The 17971-nt window shown below is 51.5% G+C and overlaps 1 protein-coding gene across 2 annotated transcripts in view; it reads right to left on the bottom strand.

Annotated features, from left to right (window-relative positions):
- Positions 1–17971, bottom strand: part of CLEC16A (C-type lectin domain containing 16A) — a 204697-nt gene that overhangs the window by 122931 nt on the left and 63795 nt on the right. For both annotated transcript variants that reach the window (XM_062180005.1, XM_062180006.1), the window contains exons 11-12: positions 12722–12854; positions 10085–10185 (exon numbers count right to left, since the gene is read on the bottom strand). In XM_062180005.1, the coding sequence (XP_062035989.1) occupies positions 10085–10185; positions 12722–12854 (234 nt within the window). The remainder of the gene's footprint in view (positions 1–10084; positions 10186–12721; positions 12855–17971) is intronic.

The raw sequence follows: 17971 nt of genomic DNA, 5'->3' as shown, positions 1-17971 counted from the left end.
GGATTTTCAGTGTGCACATGGCTGAGTGTGCTTGTTTATTGTGTTACAAAAGGAAAGAAAGAGCAAAAGCATACAAATGAAGAACAACCTAGGGAGAGCTAAAACAGAGCGAAAGAGGAAGGCCCAAGGAGGGGACGCTGAGCTGTTGAGAGACTGACCCAGGCTGTACTGGCAAGATGAAAGGGAACCTGCCTGGAGCAGGACAAGGAGAGGAGGGGTCAGAGCCAGCAGGCAGGTGAGGGGGGAAGGGCAGGCAAGCTCAGACGCCAGGACCCCTGGAGGGTGACTGCCTGAGGGACAGCTAGTGGAGGCGACAAGATCTGGCTGTGATCTGGCGGACTGCTGCCCGCCCCACGGACAGACCCAGCAGCGCCATGCCTTTCATGGGAGCCCATGTCACGTAACACACGACAAAACTTGGTAAAGCAAACCCCTGAGCATCTGCATTCTCTGAATTCCCTTCTAGGCCAGGTGCCTCATCACCTCTCCCGTCATCTCTCTCTGCCACCACGGCTTCCAGGTTCCTCTGAAGTATCCCACCCCGGCCTTGGCTTTCCAGACCTGTGCAGCAAGAGGGACGCTGCGGGCACTCCTCTGGGTCCAGCCGCCTCGGGGAGCAGCTGGTGGCCCTCGACCACCACGTGCTTCTCAATGCACTCAAATGCATTTAACAACAAAAAGCCCAGGTCTCTGGGTAAAGACGGGGTGTCTGAGAGAAAGAAGCTGGGGGAACCAGCTAAGGCAACAGGGTTTCCTTCACAGACCACGAAGACACGGTAACCATTAGCCAGGCACGTGGTGTGCACTGCTTTGTTGAATCCTTACAACTTTCTGGGAAGCAGACAACACAACTGCATTTAACAGACGAGGGAAATGAGCCTCAAAGACGCGAAGCCTTGTCCCAGGACGCCTCGCCTGCTTCCTGGTTTCCCTCTACCTGCCTAAGCTATGTGTGTCATGGCATCTAGCAGAGTTCTGATCATAGACAACCATGCAGAAGTATTTGTTGAATTAATTAGGTTTTAAGGGAGTTCAGTAAACTTGATCACAGTTAGTCATTTGGGTCAAATACAGTGTTCTGATCAGACACATCTCCACCCTGCGGAAAACACACATGGAGCAGAAGCCGCAGAGCGGCACAGCCCAGCGGGCACCCTCACATCTAAGGCGCAACAGGACTGCTAGCAGCTGGCTATCTGAAGTGGTGCAACTGCAGGCAACAGAAAAAACAAACACAGTCCCATTGTTTTCTTCAGCAATCATTTTGTCATCACACTTTGCTTAGGAAGGCACTTAATTTGCAGAAGAGCTTTGATTTGGGCTGAAACCACCTGCCTGAATGAATCAGGCCAATGTCACCTTAGGATGGGGATTCACACACACGTGACCATGTGTGTGAGGATACACCTGCACACACACAGACCCTGTGGTTTTCAGTTACAGAAAGGCGGGTTTTGTTACAAATCCCAGCGTTTCTTTGCCAGTCATTTTCCTCTGATTGAAATAAATGCAGTGGATAACATGTTGTCCTGTCTGCTTAGCACTTCAGTGCCTGGCGATAGGCAAATTCCAAAGAAACCCTGACAGCTTCCCAAGGCCGGGAAGATGCCCTGGGCAGCCGATTTCCAGCAGGTCCCAGGCTATCCTGCTCCCTCCCCACCACATGGCCTGGGGCCCTCGGGGTTCAGAGCCTGCACTGCTGCCCAAATGAATCAGAGAGGGTATCCCCTCTCCATAAGGTGGGGGTGGGGGTGGAACTCCCAAAGGACCCAATCCAAAGAGTCCACACTGGAAGGGAAGGGTGTGGCTGTGTGGGGTCAGTAACTGGTTACCAAGCTTCTTCTAAGTTCCTGGAATTCTCCCCATCTGTAGTGCCCCTATTCAGGGCAGGGGTGCCAAAGACATAGGCCAAATCTACATGGAAAGATTCAGACTGACAGTCCTGGATAAAGACGTGATCACTCCAGGTAAGCAACGTAAAACGTTTTCACATTTCCTCTGACCACGCAATCTCCTTGGCTGCTGCCACACAAGCACTGCCAGCTTTGGAAAACTGGGTAGCAGCTATTTCGAAAGCTGACAGATGTTGGGCCCCTTTCCAAGGTCCTTCCAGTTCTGATTGTGTGGCAGCTGAAAGCCACAGGGTGTTTTGCCAGCTCTATGCATGGCAAAAGCTTCTCTTCACCCGCTTACCTTTCAACCTTTCCCATACCTCTCAGCCACATTCCAGTAACTTCTCCACAAAGAACACATGACAGTGGGGCCACGGTTCCTGCTGGGAAGCCATGGAAATGGAAGGGGCAGGATTGGAAGGGTGGTGGATAAAAAGCTGCCCGATTCACACTGCCCCAGCCCCATTTTGGCTCAGGGCTCTGCAGACAAGACCCAAAAGGGAAGGCTGCACTTGCTATCACAGACGTGAGCCAGCATCCATTGTGCGGCCCAGCTGAGTCCGACAACCAATGCTTTCCGCCAGCCATTCAATCCATGGTAGGATATTCATTTGGGGCATCGTGTAATCTATGAGGATTTATTGAAAGGTCTAGGTTCACGTTTGGTTTTCATTAACATTGCTTTTATGTTAAAAATTATCTCACTAGGAAAAATCTATCAGAAAGGGACCATCTTATTTGGGGGAAGCTTGAGTATCTGGAAAAAAAGGGGTTGACGGTCAAGTGCAGCTAAACAGCCTGCCACCTGACCAGACAACCACCACCACCACCACCACCAAACAACCCACTGTGCCAACAGGCTAGGACTAGAGCATGAGCCAGGGGCAGCTCCCCCACCAGGCAGCCTCCCCAGGCCAGCAGGTCTCAGGATGACAAACTTAAACTTTCCGGTCTCTTCTCTAAACCTGCTTCATGGCCCACACCCACTAGTCTGTGAAACAGTCCCACCATCTATTATGCGGAGGCAGGAGGCAGGAGCATGGGACAGGACTTCCTGTCCCCAGCCCTGCTCCTCTCCGTCCTGGTTAACAGCACTGCACGGCCGCTCGAGCCAAACTACAGGACCCACCTGGGACTCATCCCTTTCCCTCAGCCCCCACAGCCAATCCAGCAGCAGCCCCCAGCTCCACCGCCGAAGCTATCACAAGTCCTTCCAGCTTCCCCTCTCTGCAGCCAACACCCCAATCCAATCCACAGGACCTCTTGCCTGGACCACTGCAACAGCCTCCTAACCAGTCTCCCAGCTTTCCCTATGGTATACCCCCTCATCCCCACTCATCTACTTTCCATCAGTAGCCAGATGGTTCTCTGAAAAACTTCTTTCTGATCACAGCATTTTCCTACTTAGAAGTCATCTGGCACTCCCCACTGCTCTTAGGATAAAGTTAACATTACTTTTCATGGTCTTCCAAAGCTCTTCATGATGTGGTGCCTGCTCACCCAGCCAGACTCACGTCGGTCAGTGCTCTGGCCCTCAGATACACAAGCTCTTTCCCACCACAGGGCCCCTGCACATGCTGTTCCCTTTGCCTAGATGGCTCTTGCCCCAGATCTTTGCAGAGACGGCTCTTTTTCTATTATTATTCTAAGTTTTCTTTTATGTATTTGAGAGATAATGACAGAGAGGGAAAGACAGAGGGAGAGGTCTTCCATCCGTTGGTGCACTTCCCAAATAGCCACAACAGCTGGAGCCGAGGGGATCTGAAGCCAGGAGCCAGGAGTTTCTTCCAGGTCTCCCACATGGGAGCAGGACCCAAGCACTTGGGCCATCTTCTGCTGCTTTTCCAGGCCATTAGCAGGGAGTGGGATTGGAAGAGGAGCAGCTGGGACTTGAACCAGCTCACAATTGAGACGCCAGCCCTGCAGGCAGAGGCTTAGCCTATTAGCCTACTATGTCACAGCACTGGCCCCAAGAGGGCTCTTTCTCACTCCTTGGGCCCCAGTTCTCATGATTTCTCATCCAAGAAGCTTTCCCTGACCATCCTTGCTAGTAACCCCTGTACCACCACCACTAGTTACTGTTCCTCACTCCATCCTGCCCAGTCCTTTCTGCCACTTCTCATAACTTCTCCTTTATCACGTGAACAAGACTTGTCAGACTTGGTTCAGGGTGTACCATGGTGTGCTGCACACAGCAAACCTCAGCGCATAACTGCTGAACCACATGAAGAGCCTCTGGACGTCACCTTCACAACACTGGCCACATCTCCCACCCCTCTCGTCTTCTGGCTGAGACTACCGGGAACCTGCCTGGAAGGATGCACAGTGATCAGATCACTTCCCGGCCAGTGGCCTTCAGCAGCCCCACCCCACCCCCATGCTTGTCCCGGCTCCCCTTCAAGCTGGTTCCAGCCCATCTGCCTGTCAAAGAGCACACCACCCACCACAGGCCCGTGGCCTGCCCTGATGAACACATGGTGGTCCCACAGATGGGCCAGGCTGCGCCCCCTCTTGCTCTGCCCCCTCCCAACCCTCTGGTGGCTTTGTTCTCGGTTCCCTGAATCAGTGGCCCAGGAGCTGGCAGGGCCTCCGCCTGTCACCAGGCACATGGCCTTTCTGCTGTGTTGAACGGTCTCTCTGTAGGGCTTTTCTACCACACCAATGCTCTTTAGGGCCAGGGCCCTGGTCTGCCTGGAGTTTGTGGCCCTACACTAAGCACTTCGCCTAGCACAGAGCAGGCATTCCACATGCATTTGTTGAATGACTACATGAATAAATTCATCACGAACAATTTGATCACACGGTCTTTTGGAACTAAAGAGTTCAGAAAAGCAGATGGTCCCTTTCGAAGCAGGCAAACACTGGAGCCACATGGATTTGATGACATCTGCCTACTTGAAAAACCTTCAGGACCTCCCACTGCATGGATTGTAAACTGATACAAATACTTCAGAAAATAGTTTGGTGACCTCTTTAAAAAATAAAAATAAAAGCAAACACGCACTTCCCATATGGCTCGGTCATTCCATTGCCAGGTTTTACCCAAGAGCAAAGGACATACACGTCCACACCAAAACATTCTTAACAGCTTTATGTATAATGGTCAAACGCTGGAGACAAAATCCCATTAAGAGATGGACAGATAAACTGTGGTACATTCATACAATGCTATACTATTTAACAATCAGAAGAAATGACACACTGATACTCCCAGCATCATGGGCGGGCCTTAAAAAATCCTAGATTGAAATGTCACACGAAAAAGAGTACACATTACAAGGTTTTGTTTATAGGGAATTCTAGAAAATGCACACTCGTATCTACTGTTGTGTGGGGAGAAGGGTATGAGAGACTAGGAAGGGCATGAGGAAACTTGGAGCAATGCATGTGTACAATGTCTGAGTGTACTCATGGCTTCAGGGGTGTTAACATCAAAACATTTTAAATTGTAGACTTCAAACATGGGAGGTGTATTACATATCAATTGTAACTCAATAAAACTTTAGAAAAAAAAAATGCCGGGGCTTCCAGCCAAGATGGATTGGATTTACCCTCCTGACCAAAGCAACTCGGAAAATGAGACGAAATATACAAAACAAGGGTAGCAGACCCTTGACAGGACACCAGGAAGCACAGGAGTGTGACCCAGGGAGGGGAGACTGTTTCCCAATTCATTCCAGAAGGTGAGCATAACTCTGACAGCAAAAACAGAGACAGACAGAAGACTACAGACCAGTACCATTCACGAATACAGATACAAAAAGCCTTAATAAAATGTCAGCAAACCAAACCTAGCAACGTATATACAGTGCTCCATCAGCAGGTAACCCAGAGTGAACCTCATCTGAAACCACTGGAAAGAGCTTCTAGCACAAAGGTGACTTCTGGCTGGACCCTGGACCAACAAACCCAAGTTCAACAGCTGGTGACGCCGGGGAGAGCAAATGGCAGGAAAATTCTCGGATGAATAAAGGAAGGTGGTGGACTGTCCAGGGTCAGGTAGGTGTGTCGGTACCAGCCAGGCGGCCAGGCTTCAAGAAAGCGTCCCAGACACAAGGCTGAGCCCCAGGGACTGAATATGTTCTATGTGACCCTGACCCCCAGCCCAAACTGAATATTCCAGATTTAAACACAGCCCAAACTGGAACATTCAGATTTGCTACCCAAGAATTTAAAATTTCAGGGGCCAGCCCTGTGTGGCATAGGGAGTTAATGCCTTGTCCAGAAGCACCAGCATCCCATATGGGTGCCGATTCTAGTCCCAGCTGCTCCACTTCGATCCAGCTCTCTGCTATGGCCTGGAAAAGCAGTAGGAGGATGGCCCAAGTCCTCGGGCCCCTGCACCCATGTGGGAGACCCGGAAGAAACTCTTGGCACCTGGCTTCGGATCGGCATAGCTCCGGCCATTGTGGCCATCTGGGGAGTGAACCAGTAGATGGGAGACTTCTCTCTCTGCCTCTCCTCTCTGACTTTCGAATAAATAAATAAATCTATAAAAGAAAAAAAAAAAGAATTTAAAATTTCAGTGGAGGAGATTCCCTGCCTGGGATTCAGTGAGATCAACTCAGTGCCCTTGACACAAGCCCCATCCATGAATGCCTGTTGCTCAGGAGCCCAAAGCTGGTGGCTTCGTGTCTTCCGTTAAGCTTTTCAGCAACTTCTTGGGTCCTGTGAGCTGCCACAGTGTCTTCAAGAGGCTCCCTGTAGCTCGGGTCAGCCAGAGGCAGTTTCCGTTGCAACCAGAAGAAATTAGAGAGTTCAGTGAGTACGACAGTGGCCACAAGTTTCATATTATGAAAGAGTTCTGTCACTACAGAAAACACTGGAAAACCGTGGGCCACAGTCAAGGACCTGTGAACGCAAGTCCTGGGAATCAGATCAGGAAATGCGGGTGAAATATGGATTCCACAAATGACAGTATGGGAGGACAGAGTTTAAGGGAGAGAAGAAGGCACAAAAGTTTTTTTTTTCTTTTTTTTTTTTAAAGATTCATTTCTTTATTTGAAAGAAAGAGGGACAAACGGAGAGGTCTTCCATCTACTGGTTCCCTCCTCAAATGCCTTGAACAGGCCAGGCCCTGGAATTCCACCGGAGTCTCCCTCCAGGGAACTAAGTACTTGGGTCATCACCTGCCGCCTTCCCAGGCACATTAATGGGAAGCTGGATTGGAAGCAGAGTAGATGGAACTCAAACTGGCCCTCTCCTATGGGATCAAATGTCCCAAGCACTGGTTTACCCTGCTGTGCTACGATGTTCACCCCTGCACTGAAAGTTTCTGAGCAGGGACAAGATATGTCTAAAGCAATCTTATACTAAGAGGATTCTCTGGCAAGCTATAAAGGATGGAGTATAAACTGGCGATATGTTTGACCCTCAGGGAGGCCGTTCATTGGTCCAGGCATGAGATAATGGCCACTGGAATGACGCACTCAGACCTCTCTCACTCCCATGCGGTTTCTTACCGCCAGAACCTGGCTTGGAGGTGGGTGCTCAGTGAGCACTCAAAGTAAGTTAATCGAGAGGTGAATGAAGATTAGTGACAGGGATCAAAGGAGGGGAAGAACGGGTGTCTGGCGTAGGGGTCAAGACGCTGGTTAGGATGCGCACGAACCACAGCAGAACAGCTGGGTTTGATCCCTGGCTCCAACTCCTGACTCCAGTTTCCTACCTGTGTGAACCCTGGGAGGCAGTGGTGATGGCTGGGGTGGCTGGGTTCTTGCCGCCCACACAGAAGACCTGGACTGAGTTCCCATCCCCGGCTTTGGTCCCCTAGTTGTTGTGAGCATTTGGGGGATGGGCCAGCAGATGGGAGCCCCCTCTCTCTTTCAAATAAATAAATAAAAATTAGGGGGGAAAAAGGAGAGAAAGGTAAATTTCATGAGTTTCAACCTTGGTTGGTAATTTCATATGAAACAGAATGGCAGGAAGTCTGACAGGGCAGGGTGTGTTCTCGGGTGCAAACGTCAGGCGAGATTGTTGGAAGGCACTGCTGAGCGCTTCCACAGGAGTCTGACCGGCAGCAGGAGTTAACAGTGCAGAGCCAGCATGAGGAGGACACGGAGTGTGGGGCCTGGGAGTGAGTGGAGGGCCGCCCGTGGGTGGTGCTCAGTTTGACTCATGGAGTTCCCCTTGCTTCCTGGAACGGAGGGCTCCTGTGTGCCAGGTGCCGAAAAGCATCACAGGGGCCACGAGAGTGACAGAGACGGACAGAAATGTCAGCGGCATGTGGAGCCGCCACGCTTCTTATAAACGTCCCAGGCATGGCTACCACGCCGTGCCCAGGCCACGGCAGGAAAAGCCAGGGAACAGTGCCATTCCAGACGGGGAGGGCCCAGACAAACAGAGCAATACAAAGAACATGTGAAACCATGCGCTGACCCATGAAGACGTGAGAAGAGCCAGACAGGACAGACAACACGGACACGTCTGTCAGCAGCTGCAAGGAAGGGGGCAGTCATGGAGATGAAGTCCACCAGTACACGACAACCTAGGTCTGCAGGGCGAAAGAAGAGGGGAGTCAGAGACAGAGGAGGAGGGCAGCCCTTCTTGCTAAATGAGCAGCTTCAAAAAGTTCACAGAAACAGAACTGAAACTGTGCTGTGCTGCAAAATGCTTTGAAATCCACGCAGTTTTTCCATAATATCCATTTTCTACGAACTTTCTGAGAAGCTGTCACTTATTCCTTTGTCACCAATTTACATTTTTTAAAAGTTTATTTATTTGAAAGGCAGAGTTAGGGGCCGGCGCTGTGGCTCACTTGCTTAATCCTCCATCTGCGGCGCCGGCATCCCATATGGGTGCCGGTTCTAGTCCCAGTTTCTCCTTTTCCAGTCCAGCTCTCTGCTGTGGCCTGGGAAGGCAGTGGAGGATGGCCCAAATGCTTGGGCCCCTGCACCCGCATGGGAGACCAGGAGGAAGCACCTGGCTCCTGGCTTCAGATTGGCACAGTGCCGGCCATGGCAGCCATTTGGGGAGTGAACCAACGGAAGGAAGACCTTTCTCTCTGTCTCTGTCTATAACTCTGCCAAATAAATTAAAAAAAAAAAAAAAAGAAGAAAAGAAAAGAAAGGCAGAGTTACAGAAAGAAGCAGAGAGAGAGAGAGAGAGAGAGAGAGAGAGAGAGCAATCTTCCATCTGCTGGTTAACTCCCCAAATGGCCACAACAGCTGGACCTGAGCCAATGTGAAGCCAGGAGCTTCTTCTGTGTCTCCCATGGGGGTGCAGAGGACCAAACACTTGGGCCATCCTCCACTGCCCTGTCAGGTGCATTAGCAGGGAGCTGGATCAGAAGTGGAACAGCCGGGCCTCTAACTGGTGCCCGTATGGGATGCTGGTGCTGCAGGCTGGGTCTTTAACCTGCTGTGGCACAGCGCTGGCCCTTCACATTTATTACGATGAATGACTTGAGAATAGTTATGCTGAGTGCGCTGTACTGTCTTTAGCCACAGGCTGTCTTAGTGGAAATCACCTCTGTCTATCCTCAGGAAGCATATGACTGCAATGTCTCATGGATGTCAAGCCCAGCTCTTGGTGGGGGGGCTAGAAAGGGTCTTACTGAACTCTTCCCCGAGGAGACCCTGCAACAGAGGCTTCAGAACACACCGTGTTCAGCCGCAGGGGGGCAAACACCAGTGGCGGCTCCCAGCAGTCGGCAGGGAAGGGGCCAGTGAGCGAGTCCTAATGAACTCCATCAGGGCTACGGGAGCTGGATCCTGGCCACGCAGCCTCAACAGGGGAAGCCAGAGAACCACACAAGGCCTCAGAAAGGAAACCTAAACTTCCACAAAACCCACCCTGGTCTTTCTGAGCAAGAATATCAAGTGCTATAAATAGCAAAACCAAGATTACAATTTGACTGATTTCAGTTCTGATGTTAGGAGGGAGCTTGGGCGCTAAGTCGGTGCTGAAGCAAGGGGTAGAAAGCAAACCACAGTGTGAAGACATCATACTGGCTTAGACAACCAACACTACCCTCTCCCTCATATGGTCTGACTAACAAATGCCTGTGGTTCAGTCCACAGAACACACCTGAGCAATTCTAACATGGCTGCACAGCAGTCTCGTGGGAGCCTGCGGGAGCCAGGGAAGAAACTCCGCCCAGAGTGCCCTCCTTCTCCTCCGTGCAGCAGAGGGGAGGAAGCCCGCAAGCAGTGGAGTCCCAGGCCGGAAGGCAGGTGAGCGAGCGTGCTTACCTTTATTGTGAGACATGGCATAGAGGAGGCAGAGCACGAAGAGGGCGTGGTAATCATCATCTGGGCTGTCCAGGGCGTGGTACACCATATCCAGGAAGGGTCTGGAAAGGAGGAGGGGCATACATGTGTGAACTCTGCTCGCAGGGCACTCGCTTCCCTTGCCTCTCGTGGCAACTACATGGAGTGAGTCCATTGTGTGCCAGTCCAGCACGAGGCACTGCGAGCTCTAGGACAAATGAGACGTGGACGCTGCCGTCTAGAGGGGTAACTAGACAGAACAGATCACACAGTCATTCGACAACTTTTCTCCTGGTGTCCCTAACACTGGGGATCGATGACACACATTCCTGGCTCTTGGGCACTGCTGCACCACTCAGCAGAGACTGAACAGACACACATTCTCTCTTCAAAACCATGTGGGTCACAAAAGAATGAAGGAAATAGGGCAGTGTGATGGGCAGTTGCTACCAGACAAGGCACAAACAACCCTGTGAACAAGTTCAAGAGCACGGACCCGGGGCTGGACTGCCTGGGTTAGAATTCTAATCCTGCCTCTGCTTCCCTGCAAACCCCTGGGCAAGTGACTTAAAATCCCTCTGATGGAGATCAGAACCCTGCGGGACTACCGTGAGGATGGGAAAAGGCACTCAGCACGAGGGCAGGCGCCGAGGAGGGGCCGACACGTGGGAGCTTGGCTGATCTGAAGCCAAGAACTTCTTCGGGGTCTCCCACACGGGTGCAGGGGCCCAAGAACTGGGGCCATCTTCTACTGCTTTCCCAGGTGCATTAGCAGGGAGCTGGATCAGAAGCAGAGCAGCCAGGAGTTGCACTGGTGCCCATATGGGATGCTGGCACTGCCACAGCACCAGCCCCATACTTTCATAATTTTTAAAAGATATTTCTTTAAGATTACAATGTTTGGAAGGTTTTTCACTTCTGAGGCCTAACCCTAGAAAGCAGGTATAGCCAGTAATGCATGGGAAATACAAGAAGAATTCTGCTTTCCTATGCTGTCTCTGTGGGCAGGTGGATCCAAGCCAAGTTCTGGTCCACGCCCTGGAGGGCACATGGCCACGGTCCCTCACCCTCAGCACCTCCTGGCTCTCAGGCTGGGACTTGGCAGATGGAAGTCCGCCTGATTTTTGACAATCAGGAGACAGGAACTCCCCACTACAGTCAGGCTCTTTCCTGGCCTGTGGTCTCACAGCAGAGCAGAGAGCTGGCCCAACAATCCCCAGGCCCACCATGGCCAACTCCAGGCCCCTGAGTCAGCTTCTATGCCATGGTCAAAGATGCCAGTCACGAGTCACCCAAAGTCAAGTGACAATCCCAGTCAACCCTAAGTCAACTCCTCTTCATTAAAACTCAGAGAAAAAGGAGTTACCCACCGCAGCATTCCAATGTAGCATTTAGGTCTGTTTGTTACCTTTTTACTGAGCATTGCGGGTGTTTTTCTTAGCAAAGATACAGTACCATGGTACTACGCAAAGTATGTGCTTGGCTTCCGTTTATGAGTTCAGAAACTGATCTCATCATAGCTGTAATTCACTTAAAGCAGCAAAAATATTCTACTCTTCCAAAATTTTCCCTCTTGCTTAGCAGCCTCCACTGCTACTCATCGTGGGCTTTCCAGTATTCGCCACCTAACTAATGCTGTGCCAAGCATCTAAAGGCTGGCCCCACCTTCTGTGTTTAGAATGACTTCCTTAATTTCCAGAACTTCAGAACTTCATTTTAGCTGCCAAGCAAAACCACAAAGGTCTTTATAATAACTGATAGCCCACAGTAGAAACTAGTAGAAACTAAAAATGGCTCTCTTGCACTTCTGATAAAAATCAACTCCATCTGTTACACAGCTGAAACATTTGTCATGCAGAGATAGAAACAAGATGTAGAGGGAAACCTTGACGTGCTCACTGCAGGCTGGCTAAACAAAGAGGATGGGCACTGTGGCTCTCTGCCAGCCCACCCTGAGGGCCCATCACGTGCACTTAGGAAGCTAGCGCAAGGGCTAAGCAGTGGGAAGGCTTCCCAAAAGCTTATCGCATGCTCTGGGGGCAACACCACTGTGGAGCAGGTGGGGCCACAGCAAGGTTCCAGGAAACATGACTTGGCCGAGGGTGCAGGAAATGTAGCTTCAGCAGGACACCATGGAACTGACCTGTCAGGCAAAGGTCAAAGGTGAACAGCAGCTTTGTGTCATGCCTGCTGGGTCCTGCAGGGAGCTTTGTGGTTGGAGGGTGCAGGGCAGTACATGAGTGAGGCAGAGAGGTCAAGCCCAGCTCCCAAGGGGATCCCTCCTGGGGAGAGCAGAGCAGATGTGGAGCGGCCAGCGTGAGGCACAGACCACAACCTTTACCTAGGGCCCACCTCCCAGATGCTACCCTGCGCATTCTCCAAGGGGCAATCACTACAGCACTGAGTGACAGCTCTGTCCCCAAGCCTCCCAGGAAGAGCCCTGTCTTCAGGTGGCCAATGGCTAGAGCTAGAGGAGGAAACAAAGGAAGGGAAGCAGTGCAGCCTGGCCATCTGGTGGGTGGCAGAGTCCAGTGCCGCAGCTGAGCCCATCTCCTGCTGACGCAGCGAGCCCCAGCGGCAGCACGTGGCCTGAGCTCTGGGCGGGGCCCGGGGCTGTACCTGCTCCATTGCACACGCTCGGAGCTCGTGGCGGCAGCACTCTTCTCCTCGTCCGTGGTGTTCTGCTCCTGCACGGAGCTGCAGGCGGCCAGCTCCGAGAGCTTGCTGCGCTCCATGATCACCATTTCGATCTCTGGAAGCAAACATGAGGTGGGGGTCAGCCCAGAGGGCTTCACAGCACTAGGTCTACCCAGGGACTCAGATCCGGGAACAGGCACACGTAAATCGCTCCTAACGTGTCAAGCAATGCCCATCGACGGCGACAGAAACACCAGCAACATGCTGGAGGAGAAATGAGGCAGAGGCCAAAACTGCTCTCTCAGCCATCTTGGCAGCACCAGGAACCAAGTGCCTGGGCTTGACAACAGAACACACGCTACCATCGTTTATTTCATTTCAAGATTAAAGATATTTATTTTACTTTACTGGTACTTCATTTCTGCCCCAAAGGATCTGAGGCAGCCTCACAGACGTGCTATGTGGCTAATCACACATAATGCAAGTCAGGGGAATGTTCAGAAGCTGTCCACACACTGGAGGAGGCTCTGACACGCCTGAAGCCTTTTGTTTCCCTCCCATCTACAACGTGCAGAGGGAACGGGGAGGTTAGGAACTTTTTTTTTCACCCCCAATTAAATACGGGCAACTTGTAGCAGCCCATGTAAACATGGGGCGCGTTTTTATTTTCCGGGCAGAGTTTGGTAGAACACTGTTAGTCTCGGGGTGGTGGAGGCTGCATTTGCAGGTGCCCTCCTCTCGGAGTTCTCTGCCCCGTGGGATGTGCAGTCAGCCAGCCCTTGGCACTCGGGGTTCGGGTCACTTCCCCACCTCGGGGAGACACACTGGGGAATGACAAGATGCTGAAAGGTGAGCCTGCGTTTCTGCTTTGAGACAGCACACCGAGGGCTCTGCTGGGGCCTTCACCGTGGTCTCCCCGGCACTGGCCTCTGCTTCCTTGCTTGCCACGCTAACCCAGATGATTTGAAATGGAAATAAGCTCATGTTAACCTTCTGTTCAAAACTCCCAATGCTTCCCATCACACTCAGGACGAAATCCAAATGCCTTCCCACAGCCTCAAGGCCTCGCACAGCCTGGCCCCCGGCCACTGCTGATCTCACCCACTGGCCCTCTTCTGCCTCGCTGGCTCATGTCACTCCAGTGATGCAAGCGTCTCTCTAGAGGACACCAGACTTGCTTCTGCCCCAGGACCTTGGCACGGCTGTTTCTTCTGCCTGCAGGCCTGTGACCCTAGGGCTCCCCTATCTGGGCGTGACTCGGTCACAGTGTTCAAGACTCAGCTCAAATGTCACCTCCTTGGAGACATCTTTTTGGATGGCCTCTCCAACTGTGCTTTTCAGATCATCACTGACTACACTGCATACCTTGTTCGGATTTCATTACTTTCTGCCCAGAGTCTTTTTCCCATTCCAAAATCCCATTCATTCAGGTGTCATTCATAGGCCTCTCTGGGCTGACAGAGTTTCTTAGAGTTTTTTCCCTTTTGATGAGCTTGACAATTTGAGAATGGGTTAGGGATTTTGAAGGATCCCTGGATCTGGGTTTGTCAGATGTTTTTCTGGCAATGAGATGGGGGTTATGGGCTGGGAAGGAGGCCATGAAAGAAAGTGCCCTTCTCTCGGAGCCGGCACTGTGGCACAGCGGGTTAAGGCCCCAGCCTGCAGCGCCGGCATCCCATATGTACACTGGTTCAAGTCCCAGCTGCTCCTCTTCTGATCCAGCTCTCTGCTATGGCCTGGAAAAGCAGTACAAGATGGCCCAAGTCCTTGTCTTAAGACAGACAAGCAAAAACAAAGTGCCCTTCTCACCACATCACACCAAGGGCCACTGGAACAAGACTTGTGACTGCTCAACTTTATGCTCGGCTGAGCTCATCTAACACTCCTCTGCTTTCTCCACTGTGAAGCTACTCCCTCCTCCTCCCTCCTCACTGTGTCCTGGGGAAGGAAGTCACGAGGCACAGGCCACACCTGAAGATTGGGGAGCTGTGCCCAACCTCCGCGAGTGTCCGCCTCTGTTATCTGCAACTCCTCTGCAGACTTGTCCCTGCCTGCCCACCTCGATTCCATTTCCCAGCATCGGCAGCCATAGGATGTGCTGTCCTCCACTGTTCCGCCTGTAGCCTGCCCGCCTCTGCTGTAAGGTGGGCTTCAGCAAGGCAGCGGCCTTCTCTGTCCGCAGCAGCTAACAGGTATCTCCTGAATGGATGACTGGTCTCACCCAACAAGGGAAGTTCTGGCAGTGGGTAGGGCTGGCACTGACTCCTGGCGGCTGTGACACGCAGCCCCCAGTCGTCCACCGGCATGTGCACAAAGTGTTCTTGTGGGGAGACGTCTCACACCACCTCCCCTCTTACCAGAACTCTGTTAGGCACAAGTGCATTTGCGACCCCCGGCTGGAGTGCACCCCACACATGGGACCTGAACTGGGAGACTTGTATGGTCCGGCTCCTGCCTCCCAACCTGACGGGAGGCCAGATGCCAGAGACGGGAGTCTCCTGCCCAGCCACAGACTGCGCCCTCACGAGGCAGGTGCCTCTGCTGGAATCCAAAGGGCTGTTGCAGCAATCACTTGGCCTGGTTTTGCTCAAACTACAGTCGCCTGCTTCCCTTTCTGATTTTTGTCATTTCTCTGTAATACTTATTTATTTCATCTGAACTATCTCATTGCTTTCCCATTTAAATAAAGCTTAAAAAGGAAACTTTAAATCACTGTTACACCCCCCAGGCAAGCAATCTCACTTGTAGAGATTTATCTGGACGATCCAACAATATGAAAATGTCCATACACAAGAATACTCACAGCACTATTATTTGTAATTGCAAAATACTGGAAACTACCTAAATGCCCAGGCGTGAGAGACTGGCTGAATAAACTGTAGGCCATGCAGTGCAGCTGGGAAGAAGAATGAGGAAGGCCTCCGTGAGCCGACAAGGAGCGGCTTGTGGAGACACAGAAGTGAGCGGGGCCAAGGAGCACATGCAGCATGCTGCCCAAGTATAAGAAGCAGGGGCAGAGAGGGGTCGGCACAGGGGTGCAGCTGGTGAAGCACCGCCTGCGAGGCCAGCGTCCCATATGTGCACCAAGTCAAGTCCTAGCTCCCTTCTAATGTGAATGGGAAAGCAGCAGAACACGGCCCAAGTACTTGGCTCCTTGCCACCCACATAGGAGACCCAGATGGAGTTCCAGGTTCCTGGCTTCAGCCTGGCCCAGCTCCGGCCCTTTGGAGAATGAACCAGCAGGTGGAAGATCTCCCTTTCTGTCCCTTCCTCTCTCTCTGTAACTCTGCCTTCCAAATAAATCAGAAGAAGAAGAAGGCAGAGAGAGCACATGGAAAGCTGGTATCCACAGTGGAGAGAAACACAGGAAAGAGACTCCAGAAAACCAGCAGGCCAGCTGCCCACAGCGGTGCAGAGAAAGGACAGGGGACATGCACGAGGGGAAGGCCACTTCTTTGGACGTAAGATCTTGCAATTCTGATGGTTAATACTCTATTAAATAAGTATTTTTAAGCAATTAAATCAATAAGAATGGAAAGGAGTACCCTAAACTGAAAAGAAATTATTTATTCAAAATAAATACCACACCTTCCCCAGGAAGCTAACACCAGCAGTGATGCAGATGGTAGTGGACTGGAAACCCGCAGTCTGGGGATGGTGAAGACCAGGCAGGGCTGGGGGAGGGAGAGCTGCAGCCATACCCTGGACTCTGTTTTATATATCAAGCCATCCGGGTGAAGCAATCCGAAAGCTTTTATATTATAGCATTGAGCAGATCAATGTGTGGATGTTGTTGGGAGCCAGGGCTCGCTCTGCGGAAGGGACACACAGATGTGGACTGGGCAAGACATGAATGTGACTGGGACTGCTGGCAACCGTATGTCTCACAATCCCTGAAATGTTCACGTGTCAGCATGTGTGTATGTTTTCACATGTTTGCACATATGCTTCAGTGTGCCTTTTGTGTATGTATGTGCATGTGTGCCCTACTTCTGCCTACTGCATGCATATGTATGCACGCATCAGTGTGTGCACACATGTCCTAGCTGTGTCCACTGAAAGATGCAAACACAAAGATCCCCCAGGGGCCATGAGCACCACTGGCACCCAGATCTTGACTTCTAACTACTGGCCACTGGGAGGCGCTAGGGCAGAGAAATGACCAATTTCACGGATGGGTGGAGTAAGTACAGGATGAACACTGAATGGCCCAGTATACCAAAAAGCTTTATGGGAATGACTGAAGAAAAAATGATGGGGCTTACCCCACGACACAGCTGCCAGCTAGCTCCCACGGGCCACCTCTGGAATGCTTTGGACACCAAATAATGAAACACAAGCTACTAGGAAACGAGTTCACGAGTCCATGCTGGCAAGAGGTAGATGAGCAATGCATGGGGAGAGAGGACGGATCCTGCTTGCAGGAGAATGCCCAAGGCTGACTCTGAAACAGGAAGACGGTACTGAAGCTTGAAAGTCAGCTCACCACCAGCACGGCAGAGACTGGGTCAGGCACACATCACCCTGGGAGGGAATTTTAACGAAATGCAGGGTATCACAGCGCACTGTTCCAAGGAATCTCCTCCCAGACTGCTCATCAGCTGCAAAGCACACTTAGAGTAATTACACAGCAGAGAAACCGGGCAACGCGGAAGCAGACGACCACCGTGGACATGAGCCAGGTGGCACAGAGGACATCCCGGGCCTCAGCATGTGATACCCCCGGGAGGGCCAGGGCGGCACTCACGTCACATCCTAGCCAGGAGTGCAGGGCCTGGGTCTAACCATAGGGAACATCAGGCAGAGACAAAACGAGCAACGCTTTATTAGAACTAAAAGGGAGGTTCTGAATTCTCCAAGAAAAGCGAACGTGGTCAAAGCAAAGACGACGTGGAAATGTCCCAGAGCAAAGCTGGAGACACGGCACCTGAAGGCACTGTCTGCCCTGCACTGGATCTCATCCCGGAGGGGAAATTCACCTTAAAGGACAACAGGCCAGGGACACAACCACAACGGTTGGAAATCTTAGACAAATGGATAAGCAAAGTGTAGTACATCATACAGTGTAATATTACTCAGCCTTAAAAAGAAAGGAAATCCTAACCCATGCAACACATGGATGAACTTGAAGACATTATTAAGTGAAGTAAGCTGGATATGTATACATATTTTATTTTTATTTTTTTTATTTTTTATTTTTTTTGACAGGCAGAGTGGACAGTGAGAGAGAGA

This window comes from Lepus europaeus, chromosome 21, assembly GCF_033115175.1.
Source record: "Lepus europaeus isolate LE1 chromosome 21, mLepTim1.pri, whole genome shotgun sequence".
NCBI classification, from domain to species: domain Eukaryota; kingdom Metazoa; phylum Chordata; class Mammalia; order Lagomorpha; family Leporidae; genus Lepus; species Lepus europaeus.
This window is presented reverse-complemented; position numbering and strand designations above follow the sequence as displayed.